Here is a 16,393-nt window from a genome sequence, read left to right on the forward strand (position 1 = left end):
GCATGCGCCGCGCCCGCCGCGCCGGTTTGAAGCGCGCGCATGCGTGGGGCGGCGGCGGCGCGGGGCGGGGGGTGCGCGCCATGGCGGCGGGCGGCCGCGGCTGGTTCCGCGCGCTGGCGCTCGGCGTGTCCTTCCTCAAGTGCCTCCTCATCCCCGCCTAGTAAGGAGCTTCCCTGCGCACGGGACGGGACGGGATGGGATGGAACGGGAGGGGGGCGGGTGGCGTAGGGCTGCCGCGAACCCGTGAGGGGGGCCGGCCGCGGGCAGCGTGGGGCCGCGGTCCTGAGGAGGCCCTGAAGGCCCGTGTGACTCCCGGGTTCGTGAGGGAAGCGAGGCCGCGCTGCCTCCGCCGCGTGGCACAGCTTTGCTTTTCTCTTTGGAAGCCCTCCCTCCTGGCCCGTTCCGACTGGCCGCTGTTCGGGAAGGCCTTTAAGTGTGCTGAAACATTAATGCTTTGTAATTATATGTTTTTATACTGAAAAGAACCCAAACAAATTGCTGTTAAATTTCAGTTAGAACCTGGAATTTTGCACTAATTATCTGAAAAATCCTAGCTATAAATAATTTTTGCTCTATAACCACCTGTATGAGTGACATTTTACATAGTCAGATAGTCATAGGACAAGGAGGAATGGTTTTAAACTAAATAAAATGGGAGATTTAGATTAGACGTTAGGAGAAAAATCTTTACTGTGAGGGTGGTGAGGCACTGGCACCGGCTGCCCAGAGAAGCTGTGGATGTCCCTTCCCTGGAAGTGTTCAAGGCCAGATTGGATGGGGCTTTGAGCACCCTGGTCTAGTGGAAGGTGTACCTGCCCGTGGCAGGGGGGTTGGAATGAGATGGTCTTTAAGGTCCCTTCCAACCTAAATCACTCTATGATACATCTTTGGCACAAAGTTCTTGAGCAGCATCTTTGTTACTGTTTCAGTTACTTGATCACAGTGGTGTCCTACAGTTGATAAATAGAGACTTCCTTCTTACTTGCCTGTGGTGATGTGCTCTGAAGTATTTCTCCTTTAAGTGCATGTATGTGACTCTTAACATACACATTCTGTAGTTACTCCACAGATTTCGAAGTCCATAGGAACTGGCTTGCCATCACCCACAGCTTGCCCCTCTCTCAGTGGTACTATGAGGTAAGTACGTGTTTGGGGGTTTTTTTAGCTGTGTGTAAATTAAAGGCACATTGGGTATGTCAGACCTTGTGAATGTTGGAAGAGATGGTTGGTGACTGTCATGCAGTGGGACAAAAAGATGCCAGTCACAATTTGCTGGCCCTGTGTAGCATTTAGCTAAAAAATGAAAGTTGTTCGGGGCAGCCGCAAGTACTTAAAAATGCAAAATGGCAGATGCAATTAAGGCATGTGGGTTATTGGAAAGGCTGTGTAGCACAGGAACAAATTGCATCATACTCTTAAATTGACGGTCTCTTTGCTCGTCTCATTGTTGATACACAGTTACCAGAATAAACATTGAGTCATGCTAATGGGTGTATACATCTATACACTATGAAATCAATCAGTGTATTAAAGTTTTGAGCCTTTGCTGGTGTGCTAGTAAGGATGCATTGATTTTTATCTAGATGAATCACCTTTAGGTTTGTCATAGGCTCAGCCCACCTAATTGGGTTTTAATCTATCTTCTGGTATCTGCTGGAGTACAGGGATAGATACGGTAGTGTCTGGTACTCCATGTAAGCATCCAGGAGTAAATGATTTGTGCAGGTCAGAACTTTGTAAGACTGATCCAAGGGCTGTTTTACAAACAGATTTCTATAATGCCAGCATTAACCTCATGCCAGAGCATAGGATGCCTTTCATCAATATGACATAAGCATTTGGGAACATGCTCATTAAAAAATATACCCCATCCCAACCTGCTCTGCTCATCCCTCCTCCTCTCCTGTTTCCACAGCCAAGGAGTTAAAGGAGTTGCTGGTCAAGGGATAACAACTCTCCTTAGGGGAAGAGATCACATAATGACATTTGATGTTGAAAAGGTTGTATGAGAGTTAAGACTTGCTAACTGATGAGTAAAAGTAATTTTGAGCCTGGAGCAAGGCTGACTGTGTTGGTGATCACTCTAATATAAACCAGTATTGGCTGTGAGGTTTTGTAATATTGGCCCTATTACTGTAAATTGATTTATAGGTACCAAACAGTAATATACTGGTTAGGTGCTGGTACACAAAATGCTCTTTAATCTTTTCCTGCTAATCAGGAGATGTCCCATCTCTACCAGTACTGCAGGAGAACAGCTTAAATCATGGTCAGCACCACAGAGCTGGCTACTAATTGTGGAGTGGTTTCAGTAACATAGAGGTTACTGAGAGAAAATGCATCAGCTGGTTTGCTGCAGTGAGCTGTACCTGAAGGACTGCAAACTGCATGGTTTGTTACAAACTATTTAATCTTATTTTGTCTTTAGGCAACCTCGGAATGGACCCTGGATTATCCACCATTTTTTGCTTGGTTTGAGTATGCACTTTCTCACATTGCCAAGTACTTTGACCCCCAGATGCTGGTTGTTGAAAACTTGAATTATGCCAGTCGTGCAACCATCTTCTTCCAAAGGCTTTCTGTCATCTTTACAGATACCCTCTTCATATATGCAGTTCATGAGTAAGTCTTAAAGTTCTAATTTTAGGGACAGTGGATAGCCCTTCATATGTGGGCTTGTTCTGTAGCCACAACAAATAACTATTTGTACAAATAAGCTTGTAAATGTGGGGAAATGCCAGAGTTGCTGGAACCTGTTCTAGGAGAAACTTGGAATATGCTGCTAAACACAAGATAACGTGTTCTTCTTGGACATACAATTGCTGTGCATGTATTGGATTTGCATTCACTCAGACACCAGCTGCAGTTTCACATGTTATGCTTGGGTTTGCTTCTGTCACTGGGCTCATTTTGTAGGAGTTGCAGGACAGCTTATGTGCTCAGAACAGGTTTTTTCCTGTTATTTTTCTTACTACTCTGTTCTAGAGTAGAAGCATATAGGAAATTTGTCACAAAATGCATCAAATCAATCATCAAATATGCAAAGTTGCTCTAGTGTTTTTGATGATAAACTGATTATTCCAAGTCTAATGTTTTTAGGATCAGATGCTTTCGGCGTGGCCTGACTTTGTGAAGAACTATTTACCTTATACCTAAAGAATAGACTGGGGGGATGTTCTGAGAAATATGTTGCCTGCCTTAATGGTTTGGCTGTAAGAGTCTTCTGTTGCTTTATTCTGTCTGCTCAGAACCTGGGTAGGAAATTCTCTGATTGGAGCACTGCCTAAGTTCCTTTATTTACTTTCTTTATTTGAAATGGGCTAGCTTTGCATTGTGACTTCTTTTCCTTTTATTGTTTTGACTCACAGATGTATGAATGTGAGGCTGAAGGCTCAGGGCTGGTGTCTGCACAGTTATTTGCCAAGAGAGGTGGTAGATGCCCCATGCCTGGAAAATTTCAAGGCCAGGTTGGATAGGGATTTGAGCAACCCAGTCTAGTGGAAGGTGTTCTGCTCATGGCAGGGAGGTTGCACTAACAGTATTTCAACACAGATCATCTGTAACTTTTTAATGTGATTTAAGATTGCTTTCAAAAGTCATATGAACCATATTGCTTCACACTGAGAAGTAATAAGATGTTTTTAACCAACAGAAATAACTCATAATGGGGCAGGGGTAGCCAGGGAGAGGTTAATGTCCATCTGAGGACCTTAAATACAACTCTCTGAGTTGTCTCCAAATGTAGCAACACACTGCGCGTGATGGCAAGCAGGCTATGAGAGCTTTATGCTTGCTGAATGGGAGACTCAAACCTGAGGCTGTTACGTAATGTAAACTTTAGCACGTGGAATGCACCACAGCTATTGAAATTGAAAGTCTTTTTTTTTTTAACTAAACTTTGTTCATGACACTGCCTGCCCTTGATGAATTTAGCAAGAATTGTATCTTTGCCTTGCATCCTGATAAAATGGCTAACTTCAGAGTAAATGTAGTTCTTCACTCTTAAAACCAACAATGTTCCTGCGTGTATGTTTGAATTAAAGCTTCTGTTTCTTCTGCTCTTGTTCAGGTGCTGCAGATGTGTAAATGGAAAACGAGCTGCAAAGGATATCCTGGAAAAACCAACATTTATTCTTGCCGTTCTGCTCTTGTGGAATTTTGGGTTGTTAATTGTGGATCGTATCCTTTCAAACCATTGTGGGTTGTTTGTGGTTTGTTTGGTTTTTTAACAACCTGTTACAGTGTGTGGCACAATTCTGTATTATTATTGCTGTCATAGAAAGTAACACCGCTGGTTTTGTTTCTAGGGTTAGTTTAATAACTTTGTTTTCATTAGAATTGCTATTTGGCAAAATGGAAGTTAGTCAGTTCTTGGTCTGATTTGCCAGGAGTGGAAGAGAACCAGCCAGTCTGGCAGCAATGTGGCTGTTCCTCCTCCACCTGCCTACAGGAGTATTAGCAGAGAGGCTCTGTGTTCTGGGTGTGGTTCCAAGTTTGTCCTGTGGTAAGGAAAATCTTCAAAGTGCTTTAAGATTCGGAATGTATTCAATTGGTTAACATTATATGGGAATTAGGAAGTCTTTCTAAAGAAGTTACAGAATCATAGAGTGGTTTGGTTTGGAAGGGACCTTAAAGATCATTTAGTTCCAGCTCCCTGCCCTCCACTAGACAGGTTGCTCAAAGCCTCATTCAGCCTGACCTTGAACACTTCAAGGGATAAGGCATCCACAACTTCTCTGGGCAACCTATGCTGGTCCCTTATCACTCTCACAAGAAAGAATTTATTGCTAATATCCAATCTAAATCTCCCCTCTTTTAGTTTAAAACCATTCCCCCTTGCCCTATCACTGCATGCCCTTATCAAAAGTCCCTGTCCAGTTCTCTTAAGAGCACCTAATAGTACCTGAAGGGGCTCCAAGTTCTCCCCAGTGTCTTCCCTTTTTCAGGCTGAAATAACCCCAGTTATCTCAGCCTGTCTCCATAGCAGAGGTGCTCCAGCCCTTGGAGCATCTTCATGGCTTTCTCTGAATGCCCTCCAACAGGTCCATATCCTATATAAAAATAACTCTGGAAATTGCAATTACTGCAAGTCAGTCCTGACACAGTGTGCATTTAAAGGAAGGGTTTCATTTTCTCTGTCACAGTTCTTGTGTATGTTGCCTGCTTACAAGTGGTAGAAATACGAGGGCAACTGTCACTATCCATTAACCAATGTGTGGCAGAAACTAATAACTTAAAAATTAAAGTGGAGATTTAACTTTTTTTGGTTTATGTTGCAAAAATTGCACAATACATGTGTAGATTGTTGTGTCTCATTTCATCAAGGTAATAGCCAGCATTAGTGTATTTTGTGTCTAGGAGTACTTACAGGTAAGGTTAAATAATTACTTGTGTCTACGTGGTGTGAATTTAAGGTTGCTTTCTTAATTTAAATTCCGTTTTAATTTGAGTTTATTCCTCATAACTTTTGAGTCTTCTCCAGAAACCATAGTAGTAAAGAAAGCTTGCTAAATTTATTCCTTGACTCAAGTTCAGATATTCACTTCCAGTACAATGGCTTCCTGTTTGGGCTGATGCTTCTTTCTGTTGCTCGGCTGTGTCAGGTAAACCCAAGTGACTCTTGTCTATTTGTTGCCATGTGTATTTTGGGTGCATTAGTTCACTTCATAGGTCTGCTCTTGTTGTGGGCAATGGTAGTGGCTTTATGTTGAGCTGCCTGAAGCTGGATGTCTAATTATTTATTGAGTTTGTGGGGAAGAGAAAAACTTGAAACTCACCATAAATGCTTGCTGATGCTGCAGCACTGCAGTTCCCCATTAGAAAGCTAAATTCTGTGTTACCCCTGAGCGATGTGACATCATTTCTTGCCATCTTATCTTCTTCCAAATCACCAGTCCTTAGAAAACGTAACTTCTGAAGCTGTGGAGAGGTGACTGTGTGACAAGATAGTTTCCTTCTCCATAACGGTTGTACATAACACTACTGAATTTGTAATTTGAAGTAAATACTCTTTTTAATGCTTATAATGTCCTGTCACCTTAGGAGTACAACAGAGGACTGTTCAAAGTGAGTACAAAGAGAAGAGCTTAGGTTTTGTTTTCTTTCAGAAAAGGTATTTGGAGGGCGCTCTTCTTTTTGCTGTTCTTCTCCATTTCAAACACATCTACATGTATGTGGCCCCAGCATATGGCGTTTATTTGTTACGATCCTACTGTTTTACTGCAAATAATGCAGGTAAGATGGGGTTTTCCTCACTGGCTTTTGGGGGGAGTTGTGTTCATCAGTGGAACTAGGGGAACAGTGAAGACATGCAGATACAGTTGGAACAAAATGGCTGTATATCAAACAAAAATCCTGCTTGAGAGCAGAATTGGTAGGATCTTGAAAGATCTTTGAAATAGATTTGTTTTGTACAATTCCTGTTTCTTTAAGAGTTCTTTATTAAGAAAAACCAACATTAACAAACTGCACTTGGAAGCCATAAGGATTATCCTGGATATGGAACAATCAGACAGTATCAGAATCTATTTCAAAGACCTACTTTGAGTTTCTCCCCACTTTTGATCACTGAAACATGCCTGATACTCCTCATGTGAACAGGGAAGGTAAATTTGGAAAATACTGAAAGCTTGTATAATGCAGGAGCTGCAATGTGGGCAAAATAAATGCTAGCTGTTGAAGGAAGCAACTGAATATATTGACATAAAAGTCAGTGTGCCCCTTTTAGATAGGTGCTAGCAATTCCTTGTCAGTGTGGAATGGGTTGTCTCCCTTCCCACTTCCCACAGCAACTGTTTCTTTCTTGTAGATGGATCTCTGAAGTGGAGAAGTTTCAGCTTTCTTCATGTAACTCTTCTGGGACTGATTGTCTGTCTTGTTTCTGCTCTTTCATTGGGACCCTTCCTAGTATTGGTAATAACCCCTTTTTCACATGTTACTCCCCTGAACAGTTAGAAAATTTTGTTATAAAAGTAGAAATAATATTTTATCTAAACAGGCCATTTCTTTGTTATTCTTGTTTTTCTTTGTAGGGTCAGCTGCCTCAAGTCATTTCACGGCTCTTCCCTTTCAAGCGAGGTCTCTGCCATGCCTATTGGGCCCCCAACTTCTGGGCTTTGTACAATGCCATGGATAAAGCATTGACAATTCTTGGTCAGTATGTTAATCTTGCTGTTGGGTGCCTGTTTGCAGATAGAGCTCTCTGTATTTTAGTCTTCCCCATTTGAAATAAATCTGAATTATGTTTTCAGATTGCCATAAATCATATGGTTGTCCACATAATCCGGTGCATGAGTTACCAGCAGTAGGTCAGACATCAACCACTTCCATCTGCCATCCTTTAAAAAAAGAAAAAACTTGGCCACGTACTTAGTTCAGCTACTTCATTTTATTTATTAGCATTTATCAGTTTGTGCTTTTTTATGTTTTGTTTTTAGGGTTAAAGTGCAATTTTCTTGATGGTACAAAAATCCCTAAAGCCTCCATGACAGGAGGGCTGGTTCAAGAGTTTCAGCACACTGTCCTCCCTTCAGTGACTCCACTGGCAACATTAATCTGTACTTTCATAGCTATATTGGTAAGAACAACTAATTTTTTTGAAATTTGATGTGTTTTGTCCCTAGTAGGTTTTAATTGATTAGTATGCACTTCACATGAATTTTAATTCAAGGGCAACAAATATGCTGTTACTAATATATAGTGACTGATAAAATGCTGTTTAGTGGCTTAGATTGGAAGACAATTTTTGAACACAAATAGCAAGAAGTTGGCTGTGGTCTTTCAGTCTGTTTTTCCCTCCTCATATTTCAACAGAAATCCTCCAGGCTCTACTCCTACATCCAAATAAATTGATTTCCTCCAGTGCTATATAATGCTTGTGCCACCCAAGCAGAACCTGGGTGCAGTGGTGTTTAGTAACATTGACAAATCTCTTTGGACAATGGCTTGTCTTCAGGATTGCCAGACATTTCACTGAAGTCCTGTTTTTGCCTGTTGTTTCTAGCCCTCTGTTTTCTGTCTTTGGTTTAAACCTCAAGGGCCCCGAGGCTTTCTCCAGTGCCTTGTTCTTTGTGCGTTGAGCTCCTTCATGTTTGGCTGGCACGTGCACGAGAAAGCAATACTCCTTGCTATTCTGCCTTTAAGGTAAGTGAATTTTGTACAAAGTTGTTGGCCAAACTGAACCTGCAGCCACTTGTCAAGGAATTCTCAAAGGCAATCACTTTGTTTTCAGTGTATTTCAGAAGAGGAACTTTTTTATAGAATGCCTTAAGCTGTAACAGTGTAGTGCACTTAAAGTTAATTAATTTCAGACACAGTTCAAACCTTGATGAGTGCTGTGGTTTGTATTTTAAAATGCTGGATAGATTGTTGAGGAGCCAACTGAGGAAAGGGATCTTCTGCACTGTGCTTGACCAGACCAATACATAGTTTTTACCATAAGAACTTCATGCCTGCCTCAGGTAGAAGTGAAGCTGTAGTTCATAAGCTGCCTGATCAGTATTGCTACAAACTGTATTTTCCTTCCTGAGAGATTTAGTGATGTTTAAGTTCCTATTTTGTGCTGGGCCTTGCTGATTGTTTCATTCAGTGGGTGTGTGGTTTTCTGAGGGAGGGTTTCCTGGCTGATTTTTCTCCTGTGTTTTTATCTCTGAGGCCACGTGGTTTGGAAGCAGGAGACTTCATCAGAGGTCCAGTGTTAGGAGGGATTGGGGTACTGTGAAACTGTTTGACTTGTTCTTCAGTGAATTGCATAGTGTTTTGCTGAAATTAAGTTTCTTTGCTAAAAGACAAAAGCATAACAAATTATTGTCATTTTTAGCTTATTATCTATTCAGAGAGCCAAGGATGCTGGCATCTACTTGATCCTGGCAACAACAGGGCATTTCTCACTTTTTCCATTGTTGTTCACATCACCAGGTAAAATGTTCTTCTATTAGTTAATTTTTATCTAGTTTGCAACATTGAGCTCAATAGCCTTGATCTGGTTGTCATTTTTGCTTTAGTCACTTCCCAGTTGTTTCTTTGTAGTGCTATCTCAAATTGTAGTTGGTGTGTTCAGTATGTTTATAGATAATTGAAGTAAGTGTATTGCAAATGCCTGGCATTTGCTTTAGCAAATGTTTATGCTTATTTTTAGGTATCCTAAGCCGTATGTGACTAGTAGGATTTAAAGATGCTACAATATATATGGCAAAAAGTTTTTATAATTAATTTTAAAAGTACATAATGTCCTTTGTTTTTCAGAACTTCCAATTAAAATACTGCTTATGCTGCTGTTTACTGTTTATAGCTTCTCTTCATTGAAATCTCTGTTCAGGTAATTAAGGAAGTTTGATCTCAATGCCAGGAACAACAACATTTCTTCTGGTGTTGGGAGCAGTCGTTGTCACAAGGGACAAACAGCACAGACAACTGATGCTGAAGTGTCAAATTAAAGTGTTACTAGATAAAAGATGCTGCTGCCTCTGTTCTCAGGAGGCAATGCTTAAATTAGGATTACTGCAGGACATCTGGTTATCGTGACAACTGCCCAGTTAGTCCCAGGAGGCTGTAGATCCCCACCTGCCTCATGCTCTGTTAAAGCATGGAGTTGTGATGCTGTAACCTCTGAGGATTTAATTCAGTATTCTAGCACTTACTAAAGTGATTTGTCTGCAAATTGTTTATTTTGTCTTACTGTACTGTGGATTTTTGCAGTAGTGGTTAGTATTTTAATGCGTGGAAGGGACAGGTTGTAAATAACACTTATTTGCAAGCTGTAATTTGTCCACAAAACTGCGAGTAGGTTGCCAGAATATACAATTGCCCAAGTCATCCTGTGTAGTTTCACAGCCTATGGATCTCTTACCCACTTGGCCAAAGACAGTGCTCATCCTTATAACCCCTGCAGTCCCCACTTCCCTGTTTCCCAAACTTTTCTGGGCAAACCCAAGCTGTAATGAAGGGTTTGTAGTGAAGTACTGTAAACACGTATTCAGTACTTCAGGCACCTGCTTTTTGTAGGTGATTTTCTCTATTTAATAATTCAGTCATTTTGTCTCAAGAGCTCTAGCTGAAAAATTCACTCCACAGGAGTTTAGTTTTTGTTTAGAGATGGAGCTTTGGCAAGTTTCCTGTTCCTAATGTGCCAAAACATGAAATTCCTTTTAAACTACCTGCAGTAAACGCCTGCCACCAGTGTCCTTTGCAAGAGAGATCAGCTCACAGTACATCCTACAGAAAGCTTGGGGGAAGAGGTTCAAATAAATCTGACATTTGCAGTCTTTGGTTGTAGAACAGCTTTGGTGGAACAAGTCTTTGCTGTTCAGTTGTTCACTGAAATGGTGTGAGGTGAAACAGAGCAACTGATGAGGTTTCTCTTTAGGATTCCAAGGCATCCTGGAACTCAATAAGGACATTGAGCTGTACTCTTGGTTATCACACTGGGGTTTTTTCCTACTGAAACTCTTTAAATTGTTATTTAAACTATTATTGTGATCTAATGGGAGATTCTCTTTGCACTGGTGATAGCTGAAAAACAGAATATTTTTAGTTAACATGTATTTTAACACCACCTCTTTTTTAATTTCTCTGACAGGAGAGAGAAACCTCTACTTAACTGGCTTGAAACAATCTACCTCATCCAACTAGTGCCTTTGGAAATCTTCTGTGAAATCATATTTCCCCTGACCCCCTGGAAATGGCACTTCCCTTTTGTCCCCCTGTTGCTGACCTCTGTGTACTGTGCTCTGGGAATCACATATGCTTGGCTGAAACTCTATGTCTCTGTCTTGACTGAGAGAATTTCTGTCAGACAAAAGGCTGAGTGAAGCCACAGTGCTGGGACCAGTCCCAGGATACCCCTTGGAGGGCATTCCTGGCACGGTGAGGGGTTGTCACAAGGCCATACAGCTCTTGGTGAGACACGGTTGTACGTGTGCCATGGCCACGTGGGAAGCTCTTCTTCCAACACTCCTGTACTGCCCAACAAGGATACCTCTGACCAGAAGCACTGTCACAGTAACAGGGAGGGCTGCGGGTAAACTGTGAAGCTTAACAAGGTCCAGACTTCTGTCCTGAGGAAAACCTGCCTGATTTTCCAATTATGGTTTGTATTTGAATAGAAGGTGTTGTGGCAAATTATGAGGGATGATTGCTGTATAGGAGAGCGTTGTAACAGTGTTCTATGGAATTTGTAAATTAAAAACTTGGTATTTTTTGTTTGAGCATTTCTTGCATTATTTCAGCTCATGTCTAAGCTCTGCTTTTGAGAGACACCTACACAATTAAGGATGTAGTGTGTAGCTGGAAACTTGTCCTGAGGTGCTTGTACACTCAAATATCAAGTTTTAGTATGTCCATGTCCTGTCGATCTCCTTGTTTCATAGATACTTTGCAAATAGGTTTTAATATTCTTCTAGTAGCTCTTTTTTTGTAGAGCAGATGACCAAATTGAGGCATGCTACTCAAATTAAGAAGTATTTTAATGCCATTAAACATACCAGATAATGTGGCTGCATAGTTGTATTTGTAATTCATGTAAAATTCTACAACTCTAACAAAAGAGTTAAGTATCCACGGTTCCTGTAATGACTTAAGGAAAAGGTAGATTGTTTTCTGCCTCTGTGGAATCATGTTCCCTGAAGGATAGCAGTTATTTCTGCAGTAAATAATTACACCTTTTAAACCCTACATAACTCTCCCTAGAAGATGTTGCTCTGAGGTTGGGGTCTGGTTTGGTTTCCAGTGCTGACATAAAACTGGGAGGAGAGAGGGATGGATTTTTTTTTTATTATTACTATTTCTGACAGTAGTTGTTGAACTTTGTTCCATGTTAGCTGAAGAATGGGCCCTTTTCATCAAGGATAGCCAAGGGGATAGTTATGCTTTTTGAGTTCTTTGAATATTTTGGGTGTTTAAAATAGAGTGGCTCTTGTTAGGGCAATAGGTGAGTGGTAGAGTAATCGCTGTGGATGTTTCTGTAACCAAATACCTTGTACAGTTAAAGTTTTCACTGCCAGTGAGTTTATATTCAAGACATTCTCACTCTAGTTTTCATTACTTTCTCATAGTTTCCACTTTTTTTACACCATCAAAGGCTTTGCCACATTGTTTTTAGCTGCTGTGGCTGCCAGTAGTGCCACGATGCTTCTTGCACCTGTATTGCACCTCAGGTCCAAGCCTCAAAGCTCTGCCCAGGCTAAGGCATCCACAAAGCTTGTGTTTATCTGTCCACTGTGCTGTCCTGTGGAGGGAAATGCTCATATACAAAAAATCCCTACAACCACCCCTCTGGGCTCTTCTCCAGCAGTGCCTTTGCACACTGTGAAATCCTCCAAGAAGAGGCTGCACAGCAAACCTGTGGGTGTGCCATCCCTGGAAGTGTTCAAAGCTGGGTTGGATAGAGCAACCCGGTCCAGTGGAAGTTCTCTGCCTGTGGCAGGGTGTTGGAAGCAGATGACCACTTAGGTCCCTTCCAACCCAAACCATTCTGTAATTCTGTGAAGTTAAACCTAGGGCCTGATTGTGTAAGTGGCCATGTGTCACCGTTGTTTGATGCCAGGTTCAACTGAAGCATCTCCCACTGGAGCAGTGACTGCCCCACCTCCTCTTCTGTGGATGTCAGGAAAATCCACAAACGCCAGGGTTTATGTCCAAAAAGGAGGCAGAGCAGTCCTGCAACTTTATTCAAATAAAGAGCCCACCGGGGCACACGCCCGCGGGGTTTTCTCTCTCGAGGTTTCGGAGGGCGCAGCCTCCTTTTATCCCAAACTCCCGGCCGCATGTTGCCCTCGTCCTTTCCCCACTGGCTCAGGTACAGGGAAGGTACAGCCTTCCCGAACCGCCTCCCACATCTTCCCCCCTCGAACCTACTGTTTTACCCCAAAGCTCAGAAGTTCAGGCTTGTGCAGACCCTTGTGGGTTTCAGGAGCCAAGCTGTGTGGGCTCTGCAGCAAACCTGCTGCCCAAAGTTAGTAGAGACATTAAGACCCATTTCAAAGACGTTTACACCCATACCTTCACCCATCGAATTGTTTGTAAATTAGCTTTCCTCTCATGGACAAAGGCTAAATAATGCATTTTTAGGAAATAGGCTGAGAAGCCTTTAGGCCCTGTGCTGTTTTGTTAATGCAGGTTTCTTTAACGGTTCTGTCAGTCCTGCTACAGTGGCAGATGATTTAATGTGATTTCGTATTAATAAAAAAAGGAAAACTAACACTGTGGAGTAGGTCTCAGTCTTTAATCTGTCGCAGGAAGAGCTCTGAAAATTAATTCGATTTTAGTGCGTAATTAACCTCCTAATTTACTTCCCGACCGGCCTCGCTGGCCCTGCAGAGGCAGCGGGGCCGCCTCACCCAGTGGACTCAGGGCTGCAGGAACTACCGCCCGCGACCCGGCTGAGGACGCTCAGCCTGGGAGTTTGGCGCGGGGGGTGGGTTTGTGGGGTGGGGGGGTTGGATTTTGGGGTGATTTTTGGGGTGGGTTTTTTGTCAAATAACCGTAAGCGGGGAAGGCAGCGGAACGCGGGAGCGCGGCGCGGGCCGGCGGAGGAAGGCGCAGCTGCCGCACCGCTCCGCCCGGTCACCTTCGGCGGGCGGCAGCCATGGTGTTCCTGCCCGACGAGTCGCGGTCGCTGCCGCCGCCGCCGCTGCTCAACAAGGGCTCGGTGTGGCTCGGGTTCGCGGGGTGGATGTCGGCGCTGCTGAACAACGCCTTCAACCAGCGCCCCGTCTTGCGAGCCGGTGCGGGGGGATGGGGGGACCCTGAGGCGAGGGGGAACGGAGTGGGGTGCGAGGGCAGGGTTAAGGGAGAGTCTGGGGAAGGGGCTGGGTGGGGTCTGGGGTCCCTGAGGGGTAAATGAAGGGGGGGAAGGGAAACAGCGAGGAATGAGGGGCTGGAGGGGACACGGGAGCTGCGGGCGGGGGAATTTGGGTGACCTTGAGGGTTACAGGGGCTGGAGATGGGGAGGGAGCCCTGAAATCCGATGCTAGGGGTGGTAAAGGGAATTTGTGGGCCTGGGAAAAGGGAGTGTGGCATCTGGGGTCACTCTGAAGGATAAGTGAAGGAGGGGGGAAGGGGAAACAGCCGGGAGTGAGGGGCTGGAGGGGGTTTGGGGGCTGCAGGTATGTGGGATTTGGGGTGACCGTGAGGGATGTCGGGGCTGGGGAAAGGGAATGGGGAGATAGCGGGAGTATGTGGGCCTGGGCTTGGGGTCACTGAGGGATAAATGAAGTGGGGAGGGGAAGAGAGGGAGCCCTGAGTTCGGGGAAGCTGTTGGAGGGGAAGGGAGTTCTCTGTGTGATTGTGGGGATGGAAGTCAAGGGGTGGGAGCCCTGAAGTGAGGGGTCTGTTGGCACGGGGAGATTGGGGGTAATTGGAAAAGGCTGGGAAAGGGACATCGTATGGAGGTGGAGGGGATTTGAGGTGACTCCCTTAGGGATATGGGTGCCGGGAAGGGAAAGGAGCCCTGAGGAAAGGTGGGCCTGGCAGGGGCTGCGGGAGGTGTGGGTGCTGGAGGGGCGAAGCGGGGAGAGGGGAGCTGGGGTGTGGGAGAGCAGAGTGTCTGGAGGGCCTGGGGAAAGCGGGGCCATGCCTGAGGCCCTCGGGGAGCTGGGAGAGGTGGGGACGTTCCTCTCTCCTCCTGCTGCAGGTGTTCATCGGCAGATCCTGTTCGCTACCCTGGGCTGGTTTGTTGGCTACCAGCTTGTGAAACGCGCGGAGTACATGCACGCCAAGGTGGACCGAGAGCTGTTTGAGTACATCAGGCACCACCCAGTGGACTTCCACGCAGCAGCAGGTACACTCAGCCGGTGTTTTAAGAGACTTCAGCCTGCCGTAGTCTGCCAGTTAACAAGTGCTAATGTCTGTAAAGGTGTTTCTGGGCTATGTCTTCCCTGCTTCTTCACAATCTAAATTGCAGCAGTCTGAAGGATTTTATGATGTGAAAATAGATACTGTTATTGAGCTGTTGCTACGCATGGATGACCGCCTCTTCCTCCTAAAAGCTCATTTTAGTATAAAAGTAGCAGAGCCAAAAAAAAAAGGATAGACCAAACTTGTACCACTGAAGAAGAAATAATGGAAAATAGAGGTTTTATTCTTGTAACTTCACAGTTGTACTGTCTATTCCTGTAAAATGCCTGTGCATGTAGATTCAGAAATCACATTATGAATTTTCAGAAAACAAGTAGAACAGGTGAAAAAAGAATTAATAGAAATGGCAGGAAACCTGAAGTGGTGCTGGCTTAGAGCAATAGAGAATTGCTCTAAGGGTTTTTGTTACTAAATGTAGTCACTGAGCCCAATGATGCAATGGCAAATTTGGGTGAAAATTGTCCATTTTCTGATACAATACAGTTGGGTGACTCTGGCTGTTGGGTTGTGGTCTGCATTATGTTGGAAGGAGTATGTAGATAATAAAATGTAGAAATAAAAAAGTGTTACTACTGAGATCCCTCCACAGGGATCTGTGGAGAGCCCTACAGAAAAAAAGTTGTGCATTTATTTACAGCAGCAAGCTAATGGTTTGCTGTGGGTAACAAAACTCAGATTTTTGGTGGCTTTGTTAGCATTAAGGATTTAATATGAAACATCTTCCAAATCGATCTCAAATGCTGATTAGGTTTTCCCGCCTCTTGCAGAAAAGAAAAGAATAGGGCAGCTCTTGGAGGATTTCCGCCCAATTCGCTGATGATTTCTCCAGTGGCGACACGTCACAGGATGAATTCCTGCCATCCCGAGAACTTCGGCAAGGTGGCTGCAACTGTTGAACCGTCCATGGCTTGAAAGATGACACTTTACTCACTTTCATGTAATAAAAGTTTGATTAAATACTTAGTGTTTAATTATTTGCTCTTCTCTCCCATTATGGTTTGTCAATACGTGGATGACTGATATTTGTAACTTTGATTAATGTTTTTTTCAGTTGTTTTATTTGCAAGAGTGGGAAGTTGTTCACACAACATGTATTTTATAAAACCCAGAGAGCAATTCTGTGAGTTCCTCCTTTTTATTTCTCACTGGCATTTCTCCTGACCCTTGAACATGTTCTTGACCAGCCCCTGTATATGCTGTAGCCTACGTCTTGCTGTAAAATTAATTCTGAGGAGCTAACAAAAATATATGCTCTCCCTAATTAATTCCATGGCTATGTTTTTTACTATTATGTCGTTTTTTCTTTGCTAATAGTGAGGATCCAACCTTTCTGCTTTCCCAATTTGTCATCGGCTTCTGAATCCAAATGCTGAGCACGCTTAGGGGTGGGGAGGTTGTGTTAATTTGGGATTTGGGGATTCTTACTCATTTACCATTTTGGGTGAAAACTGTGCTTTATCTCTTGTCTGCCTCACACTGAGCCCCTGTGCCAGGTCACTGCTCTCTGATGGATACGAAGTCCCTAAACAGATTTAAAAGA

The 16,393-nt window shown here is 43.7% G+C and overlaps 2 protein-coding genes across 2 annotated transcripts; both read left to right on the forward strand.

Annotated features, from left to right (window-relative positions):
* The first annotated feature begins 59 nt into the window (after positions 1-59).
* On the forward strand, positions 60-11,204 carry ALG8 (ALG8 alpha-1,3-glucosyltransferase). The gene is made up of 13 exons (XM_042024176.1): positions 60-160; positions 1,059-1,137; positions 2,429-2,622; positions 4,070-4,179; positions 5,536-5,603; positions 6,108-6,234; positions 6,809-6,912; positions 7,032-7,152; positions 7,437-7,576; positions 8,003-8,142; positions 8,819-8,916; positions 9,244-9,316; positions 10,577-11,204. Exons 1-13 carry the CDS (start codon positions 81-83, stop codon positions 10,806-10,808), a joined length of 1,566 nt encoding a protein of 521 aa, XP_041880110.1. The 5' UTR covers positions 60-80; the 3' UTR covers positions 10,809-11,204.
* Positions 11,205-13,490: 2,286 nt separating this feature from the next.
* LOC121662697 (NADH dehydrogenase [ubiquinone] 1 subunit C2-like) lies at positions 13,491-16,118 on the forward strand. The gene is made up of 3 exons (XM_042024177.1): positions 13,491-13,721; positions 14,630-14,776; positions 15,621-16,118. The coding sequence occupies exons 1-3, from the start codon at positions 13,583-13,585 to the stop codon at positions 15,668-15,670; spliced, it is 336 nt and encodes a 111-aa protein (XP_041880111.1). The 5' UTR covers positions 13,491-13,582; the 3' UTR covers positions 15,671-16,118.
* The last annotated feature ends 275 nt before the right edge of the window (positions 16,119-16,393 follow it).

This window comes from Corvus kubaryi, unplaced genomic scaffold, assembly GCF_017639235.1.
Source record: "Corvus kubaryi isolate FWS band 111438036 unplaced genomic scaffold, C.kubaryi_AGA036_p1.0 37260, whole genome shotgun sequence".
Lineage (NCBI taxonomy): Eukaryota > Metazoa > Chordata > Aves > Passeriformes > Corvidae > Corvus > Corvus kubaryi.